This window comes from Solanum stenotomum, chromosome 3 (genome assembly GCF_019186545.1).
Source record: "Solanum stenotomum isolate F172 chromosome 3, ASM1918654v1, whole genome shotgun sequence".
Classification (NCBI taxonomy): domain Eukaryota; kingdom Viridiplantae; phylum Streptophyta; class Magnoliopsida; order Solanales; family Solanaceae; genus Solanum; species Solanum stenotomum.
In genome coordinates this window covers 26,274,221-26,283,872 of record NC_064284.1, presented here as the reverse complement: position 1 = coordinate 26,283,872, position 9,652 = coordinate 26,274,221, and the positions used below count along the sequence as shown (strand labels likewise).

Sequence of the window (9,652 nt, the reverse complement as noted above, 5' to 3'; positions counted from 1 at the left end):
CTAAGAGTCAATTCACAGCACCAACTTAAGAGGATTTGGTTAATGATGAATAGAGATTATCTATCAGTCGTTAGACACCTTTTTAGAGTGTTATGGTTTTTAAGATACATTAACTCTAATTTTAGAGTGTTTGTTTTTATTGTTTAGGATACTTCTTTCTACTCAAGTATTAGAGTGTTTCTCTAAAAACTTGTTTATTTTGACTTCAACTTTCATTATGTTTAGTTTTTATTTACAATATGAATTGTCTTATACATTTGTCTTATATAATCTGATACAAAAATGTCATAAAATTAAGTATCATATTCATTTGTGCATACACATACAAAATTCTTTTTTCACATTAGTTCTAGTTAGTTGCTAACACATTTGACACCTAATCAATACAATGTACTCGATAACTTGATTGTTGATTCATTCATGTATATGCTTGATAACTTAGTTGTAGTTAGTTGTTGATTCATGCTGATAAATTGGACACTTAGTTGTAGTTAGTTGCTGATTCATTCATGTATCCAATTGATAATTTGATTCTTATTTATTGTGATACATAAAATAGATACACTTTATTTCAGTTTACATACATTATTTTTTTCACAACCTTATTATATCAAATACATTATTATCAACTGCAAAATGATACATTATATCAAAAAATGTATCTTATCAACTTGAAATCTTCCACAATTGCATATTATTTTTCAAGGCAAACAATGTATCTTCTTCCAGAATCATAGACTGAATAAAGAAACTTGGATGATGCAACAACCTGTTAACATTAAAAAATTAGTGAAACATTCCATAAAACAATTATTTTTATGTATCAATCACAAACAATCAGACAACTAACTTATACTTAATATCTGATACAAAATATAAATATAATATGATACATACCCTCATTATCGAATATTTTGATGTTTTTACAACAAATTACATGTATAATGTATCATCTATAAAATACAGTATTTCACAAACACAATAATATACAAAAATAGTAATATATCATGCTAAATATTTGGTCATGATACAAGATCTGATACATATTAACTATCACACAGTAATGTGTTGAACTCTAAGCAAATATTTTACGTGTAAAATTTAATTATTTAATGTATCTAATTAATAGGAATACAATACTTATCAATTTATACGAGATACCTAAATACTAATGTATCACGATTGATCTAGTCATCTCGAAAATACAAATAAAAATCGAATTAATAACATAATATATGTAATTCAATACCTCTACTGTCAGATCTATTTTACGTTGAAATTAAAGTTCTGGTCTATTTTATACATTGCGAATCCAGTCTCATGTTTTTTTTCAGATTACTAAATGTTAGATCTATTTTTTTTTTCAGATTCATGAGTGTCTTAGTAAAATCAAAATATTCATAATGTATCTTCTCAAAAAATTTGATAATTGTGAATCAAAATTGAAATCTTCGACAAACTGGGAGAAGAAATTGGAAATCCATCATTTCTGTATCATTCATAACTCACCTCGCTTTCCCAAATTCCTAAATGTCTCAACAAAATAGAAATATTCACCACGTATCAGCTATTGTTTTCGACTATTTTGAATCTATTACGATTTGGGTGGGAATTGAGAGAAGAAAATTTGAAGTGTTTGAAGTTGGGAGGATTTGGAAGAAAATTCAAAGAAAAAAAATTGATTTTTTTGATGTTGGGCGGATTTAGAAAAGAATTGAGAAAATAAAATTTGAATTTTGAATTGATTGAAACAACGTAAATGAATTTGCTTAAATATATCGAATCTAATATATCCCGCTTTTGCTATGTATCAGGATAACACTAATTTTGAGGAATTTTTATAAATTGAAAAAGAATAGGAATAGGATGTAATTTGCTCCTTACACTATAAAATTTATGTAAGTTATAAAATGTTCCACACCAAAAAAAGTTGTTTATGTGATTTCTATTACTTTCAAAAATTCATAATAAAACTATAAGATATTATTGTTTATGAAGAATAATTTGGATGCGCAAAATTTGAACTTCATTTCCTGCTACAAGCATAATTGACCTCAACTTCAAAACATGATTACTTATTTTGACATTTTGAATACCAAAATTTCAGAAATTTGGGCCTGTTCATTCAATTCTAACTACTCTCATATATTTTGTTTAATATCTATTGTGATGTAACATAAGAAAATAGATAAATATCAAGTAGCACCAGTGGTCTAGTGGTAGAATAGTACCCTGCCACGGTACAGTTCCGGGTTCGATTCCCGGCTGGTGCATTCTTGGGTTAGCTGTGAAGATAAAGTCTGCGTTCAATGTGGTGATTTGGGTCTCCGCACTCATCCGACTAAACATGGTGATAGTTGCACATAGGAGTGTCAAATGAGCGGATTGGGTTAAAATAGAAGTCGGGTTGGGTCTTGACCCGCCCAATTTGACCCGATTAATCTCAATAATTTAACTAACATATTGATATTTAACTTTTATAATCACAATTTGAATTTCAGCTCAAGATTTTTTTTTAAAAAGTAACAAATTGATAGATAAATCCTAAAAGATGTTAAATAGATAATACTTCATACCTTCAATTTAATCAATTATTTAAAGATGATTTTATCAAATCGAAAGTATGCATGATCATAACGAAGTTGTGAAGTTTTGCTATAGAGAAGGTCGGAAAACACTAACTCACGTTTTTATATTAGTTTTGTCCGTACTTAGTCATAATGTAAAATATTTGACCAGTGAACCCCAGAGGAGATTTTTCCAAGACTTGGGGTTTTTCTCTCCTGAGGTAAGTGCTTTCCGTTCATTCATTTCTTCCATAATTCGGTTTCCTCCCAGAACTGATAAAAATATCCATAGGATTTTATCCATTGAAACCTAGGGTTATTATTTTGATGCATGTGGGGCAGGTTAATTATGAATGATTTTCAATTCTAGTCGATTAAATTAATTATGTCTTTCTAGTATAGAATTATGAACCTAGCCTACCTAGAAACCCCATAAAATTGATTCTTTGAGCATAGGAATTGCTCAACAATAGTTAATGAGGTTGAAATAGTGATCTACTATTACAAAGAAAGTGTCCGCTATAGTGAAACACTAGCAGATTTTCATACTCGATTTTCAATTTCCAGATTTCTACCGACTCTTGACCCACGGAGATCTACACAAGGGTACTATAGCCCTAAACAATTATAATGATGGAATAGGTCATTACACAACTGCTGAATAATTTTAATTGTAGCCAAATAGTTGGTATCTACTGGAACTTTGTTGAGGGAGAGTTTTCCTTGTCCTATTTTTGTTGATAAAACAACAAAGCCATGATTATCAAACAAAATAGCTAGTTTTGGACATCATTCTGTTTACATTTGGACAAAACTTCACACCACACCAGACCAGTTCTACTGCTATGAACTCTACCAAGTTTTGATGTGATGATGGGGTAAGGTGCTAATTTTTTAAGCTTTTGCTGTTTGCAGAACTATGTAGTATGGTTTGATAACTGCCTTGATATAATATTGAGGCTTTATAGAAAATCTCTTATTTTCTGAACAGGTAGACCTAAATGGTCTATGAGAGTCATTCAGGGAGGATATGGGATGGTTATGAAAAGGGCAAAGTAGACGGCAAATCAATTTATAGTCTTGGTTTTATTTAAAAAATTCATGTCCAGACTACTTGCTTGACTAATACCTGCATAAGTAATACCCGCATAAGTAATATCTGTATAACTAATACCCACATAACTCTATCCAGCTACCAAACAACTATGGAAAGATCGAAGCAATGAAAGCAGAGTGGTTGCTACTAGTAATGTCTTGTCATTGCAAACAAATACAGGCAGATGGTTATGTTAGTTTGCAACAACACATGACTGCTTCCATATTATCATACACAATAGAGGACAAGCTTAAAGAAGTTGTAGTAGCTTAAGCTATTCAAGAATCCAATGGTCCATAAAGAACTAATAGGGTGGTGGGTTAAAGAATGTACATTTTTGGATAGAATTTTTGTTCTGAATGGTGATCAAACATCATCAGCATCACTTCCTGCAACGTGAGTATCATGACTAGCCCAGTAATGGCTTCCATCAGGTCCAGTAATTTTAAACCTGTTGAGTATAAAAGAAAGTACCCCAGTGGGGACTTATGATATGTTCCTAACTCAATTTTAAAGAAAATTGAAGTAATCAACTGACCGCTCAAGCACTGATTTTCCTTCTTTGTACTTTTGGCTCTTCTCATGGGCGGTCTCCTGAAAAGAATTGTTATATTAGGAACAACTAAAACTTCTAGCAACTGCCAAACGACAATGTATAGCATTTTATCACTCCATACTCACATATTTCCATCCAACAATTGACCCACAACAGACGCAGAAAATGTCTGCCACAGTGTGCATACCAGTCATCATCATTCTATTTTCTATCTCGCCAGAAGTGACATTCACCCTGTCAAAAGAAAAAAAGGCATATAGAATATACAAAACTATAAAGTGCATTACCATTTTGTATGTTTCTGCTAAATGACACAATGAAATGAAGAGATTTGAGAAGAGCAGAACTCTTGAACAGGAAAGCAATCAAGTTGAGCATAATATATGTATTTCAGCCATGTAACTATTGTAATGCTGCTACCAAGTGGAAAATAACCCAAGTCAAGTAAGAATTTATTCAATATATTGATGTGTTAATATTTGTACTCCTGGAAAATACACTCAAAAATACGCGATATAATAGTCTGGTAAAATCCCCACTAGGTTCTATAGTGATTCCAATAGATTAAATTTTGGTGCTAATTTTATAGTCAATGACACAAATGTATGAATATATACATATAAAGTACCATGTCTTTAACAAACTAAACCTACAAGGTATAGCCTACCTTGTTCAACTTTTCATGTGCACTCAAATATTCTAGGTTGGTTATGAGTTATGACCTTTCCATAATAATAATGACTCAGAACTAATAACAAAATCAAAGATCCTAAGAGCAATGTCAATGACACAAATGTATGAAGATATAAATATAAAGTACCATGCCTTTAACAAACTAAACCTACAGGGTATAGCCTGCCTTGTACACAACTTTTCATGTGCATTCAAATATTCTAGGTTGGTTGTGACCTTCCATAATAATAATGACTCGGAACTAATAACAAAATCAAAGATCCTGAGAGCTATGTGACCCATGTAGAGTAAAAGCCGAATAATTTGCACATACTCCAGTTGTGCTCAACTTTTGAAAAATAAATCTTTTTTCATATCAAATCATGAAAATTTTGGCTAACTACTACCAACATGAATTCTTCAATACTTCATTTTTTTCACTTTCTAGTTTAACAGTGTCCTCCACACCAGTAAAAGAAGGGGTGGAAGTTAAATAAGAGGATTTAAATGGTAGCTTTTTTCATCTTTCTGTACCAGAGGTATGAATTAGCTTGACCGTAGTAATATCATTGTTCATCTAACCAAGCTACAAATAACTCATGTCCCATCAATGCCAAAAAAAGCTTAACAACAATCAGAGGAAATAAATGGTAATTCATACTCTAACAAGAATAAAACCAATAGAAGTTGTAAGTTGCACTTGTGATTTTCATGCTGCAAGTTTAAAGATTAGACATGTGAAAATGTCACAAACATATCTGATGATTGAATGTGCAGAATCAAGGAAACTTACACTTTACTGAAAAGGTATGCCTTCCCATGTCTGCTGTGGAAAGACTGAAGGAAAGATCAGAAGGAAAACATAGAGTTAGATAACTTCATGACTCAGAATGACTACATACATTATTTAGGGGTTGAAACAAGAATGTAACATAAACTTCAATATAATTAATTGCGGAATTAGCATTTCACTCCATTCAAAAGCATTTGAATTTTCTAAGAGAGTGTAGTTTCAAAGCTCCAACATTTGAAGATGTGCTCTGATTTTATGCTATAGAAGTCATATGGAATTCTTCATAGGACAGACCTACAAAGTCAACTTATATAACAAAGAAAGTCATGAATGCACATTACAATGAAATTGAGCAAAATAAAGTGAATAAACAAGCACCAAATTGATCAAAATATAGAAAATAGATCAATCCCAAGATCTGATCAATGGACTGGGCATAAAAATAATAGTTTGAAATATTGAAGTCACTAGCATACAGACATGGAACAAATGGAAAATGTCAATCAAGTATACTCCAAGTATCAGACTCAACAAACAACTCCTCTAATTCATAACTGGATTAAGCAGGAATATTGTATGGTATGTTATCAGCAATAATAACTACTATTTTTAAAAAAAATTCACAAAGAATGCTCATACAATCCCTTTTACTCCAAAACCAGCAACTCCACAAAACCCAGTTCTTTGATGCTAAAAAATTCATCTCCTTTGGGGAAAAATTACTCAACTGAGACATTCTTCACTCACATAGCTGATTTAAAGTAGCCAATTTTTATATACATCTAAAATTACTTAAACAGACCAACAACAATCTCTAACAAGTTCTAGAAACGAAACCGAAACCACCGATCAAGCCAAAGATTGTATTTTTACAACGAAATAAATCAAAATCAAAATTAAAAAGATCTCAATTTCAAGAAATCACAATAACAGAGTGATCAAACAGAAAAGATGGAGGAAAACCTTGGAAACAATGTTTTCAGAAAGGGCAAGATGAGTTCCACAGTGCTTGCAGCTGTAGATCTTGCCTTCAAGAGTCAACACAAATAATCTCCCCATCAAAGATTTTTGAGATCACAAGAAAATTGAAGAACCAAAATGGAAAAGGACTTGTCCAAAAAGGGGTAATAGTTTTTGTTTCGGCTGAAAGATAGTAAGTAACGTCAAGAAAAGGGAAAGGATTCAATGTGCGAGGGACCTTTGAATAATTTACTGCTACTTGCTTTTTTTTCTTTTTAGTCCATTTAAAAAATGAAAAATATACTTAAATTAAGTGAAATAATAAAAATGTTATTATTTTATGAACAAAATTACCATGCAGTCAATATTTTGGTACAAATACCCTTATCGCGTTGATAATTTGGTCCAAAATTAGCCTATAGTTACTAAATAGGAAGGCCGAGCAGGCTGTCATATTATAAGTAATTATGTACCTGGCAGTACAGTAGACTAAGGCAAAGATCATGCCACCAAAAGCCCAAGCAATGCCATGAATTCCAACAGTTGAACATTTGAAATCGGATTTAGAAACGCCCATGACGGTTGAAACAGTGATTTAAAGGAAGAAGAAAGTAGCCACAAACTCAGCCACGACCAGGACATCAATTCCCCTGGTTCAAACGGGGGAGCTGGTGGTGGCTCTTTGTAATCCTTGTCTTGACTCTGTGCTGCTATCCCAATTGCTTGCCTCTCTGAGTATTTGTTAGCACCTAATCTCACATCCTCTTCTCTATTGTGATCAACAAAAAGAAAAGTAATCTCAATTCCTATTTTCTTTACAATTTGATGGGAGTTAGTGAGTGAGTGAATGAATGAAAGGGGGTGGGTTTATTATTATATTATATTTACATTTTTGAGTAGGCTAAAGGGGCCCCCGGTGAGGAGCATTAAAGGTGTTGAGTACTACAAAAACAGTGTTATTTTTTTTTAATAAATAATTGTATTGTGGAAGGGGTTTTAGGATTTGGCCGTATGTGTTAATGTAGGGTAACTTTAATTAGTACTCTTTTGCATAGTTAGATCCTAGTTGGCACAAAGATGTCCATTTGAGATACATACAACGTTTATTTGATAATAACAGAAAATGGTCATATTTGCCCTTGTACCCTTAGAAAGGGGTCATATTTATCCTTTGTTATATTTTTTTGATATATTTGCCCCTACCATCCTACTTTGGGCACATATTTGCCCTTATACAGTTAACTTATCATGACACCATTTTTATAAGCCTATGTGGCTCCATGTGTATATACATTTATTATAATAAAAAAATTACTTTCTATTTAGCATTATATTCGACCCATTTAGTAAAATTCGACCCAACTATTAACCCGATTCTAATATCCACTCTCTCATATCACTTTACCCATTAAAACAGAGATAATACAGAGACAACGGTCTTCAGTTTTCTCCCGTCGCTTGTAATATCTCAGAAGAAGTCACAGAGAAAAGATCATTGAGAAGCAAAACTGTGTGTGAAAATAAGCATGTCAATTAGCGCGCGAAAAGAAAAAATACAGAGACAACTTAGATTGAAGGCTTCGATACAGAGAGAAGAGTCATTCATGTCTTGATTCTGCTAATTGGTCGGGTTTCTTGTCTGTCGCTTTAGTTTTACATCTTTAGTTACCGAGTACGCGAGACTGAGAAGTTTGAATTTTAATGCAGTTAAGAATTGTGGTGGACAGTGAGAGTGAAGTGGATTTGCTGGTACAGACTCAGCACCTCTGTGATATTGTCGTCCTTGTCATCCGAGGCCTTGCACAAAGGTTTAGCAACACCTCAATCAATTCCCTTCTTGAGATAGAGACCTAGTAACATATCATATTCTTTTTTGTGTACATTAGTTGGTTTTTTTTGTCTCTAACTCCAGTAGTTTGGTGTTGGTTTTTGTGATTTTGTTTTCTGTTTTTTTGGTGAGGTATTTAGTTTCATCTGCTATGCATTTTGCTTCTTCCATTAGCTTCTTATTATGCTTATGCAAGTTAGCTTGGTATTGTTTATGTAAATATGACATATCTTTGTGCATGAAAATACAAAAGAAATACTGATTTGTGTATGATAGTTCACAAAAAAATTAGTGTAATTTATTCATATTAAATGTTCAACTTCAGCATTACTAGCAAGATGTGTCTTGTGTCCAATGTACAATACATGATAATGTGACTATGGAAAACTTTACTAGCTATTACAAGAAAGCTTATTGCACTCCGAGAATCGTAACGTCTAATTATAAGTCACATATCAATTTTGGAGTTGAAGGCTGCAGGTTCAATTCCCAGTTCATCACCATATGATCCTTTTGCATAACTTGTAGCCTGATAAGAGTGCAGAGGCCGTCACGGCCATGAAAGCAATAAAAGACATGCAAACATCAAGACAATTAGAATTTAGAGTTCAAAATAGACTTCTAAATCTAAAGGATCACAAAAATAGACTTCTAAATCTAAAGGATCACAACTTATATGTTCCCATGTCAAAATACTACATTCATATAAATTATCTAGCCAATACAAGACAATTAGAATAGCTACTTCAGCATAATAGAGCTCTACACAAATACAAACACACACACACAAAATGTAGTTGCAGATTAAACACCATTTCAGCGCGTTAACATTTCACAATTTAATCACTATTTTCAGCAACAGGACAATTACATCATAACTAATATAAAGTGGCATAATGTGACATTCATGTTCAATGTTCACCACAAAAAAGAGTAAACTGAAAAGACATTAACTAAAAAGTATTGTCATAATCAGTAATTAAAACTCATGAAACATAACAAAAATATTTTTCAACCCAATAGATCACTTTTGTCCTTTTCTTGGCTTCAGTTTCTTAATTTTTTGCCTATTTTGCATCTCCAATTGACCTTGAGTTATAGCAGTTTTTCCCTTCCATGTGAGGTTGGTTGGTGAGTAGAGAAGATTTGAAGGAACACTCACTCCATTGTGATCACCAAC

General features: G+C 32.4%; 2 protein-coding genes across 2 annotated transcripts in view; both read right to left on the bottom strand.

Annotated features, from left to right (window-relative positions):
- Positions 1 to 3,781: 3,781 nt before the first annotated feature.
- LOC125859488 (protein yippee-like) lies at positions 3,782 to 6,905 on the bottom strand. Its single transcript, XM_049539259.1, has 5 exons — positions 6,648 to 6,905; positions 5,685 to 5,728; positions 4,345 to 4,453; positions 4,202 to 4,257; positions 3,782 to 4,114 (listed from the first exon to the last, which is right to left on the bottom strand). Exons 1-5 carry the CDS (start codon positions 6,741 to 6,743, stop codon positions 4,030 to 4,032), a joined length of 390 nt encoding a protein of 129 aa, XP_049395216.1. The 5' UTR covers positions 6,744 to 6,905; the 3' UTR covers positions 3,782 to 4,029.
- LOC125859487 (protein yippee-like) overlaps positions 3,782 to 9,652 on the bottom strand; it is a 164,658-nt gene continuing 158,787 nt past the window's right edge. The window contains exon 6 of the mRNA XM_049539258.1: positions 3,782 to 3,931. The gene's annotated coding sequence lies outside the window, so the exon portion shown is untranslated. The remainder of the gene's footprint in view (positions 3,932 to 9,652) is intronic.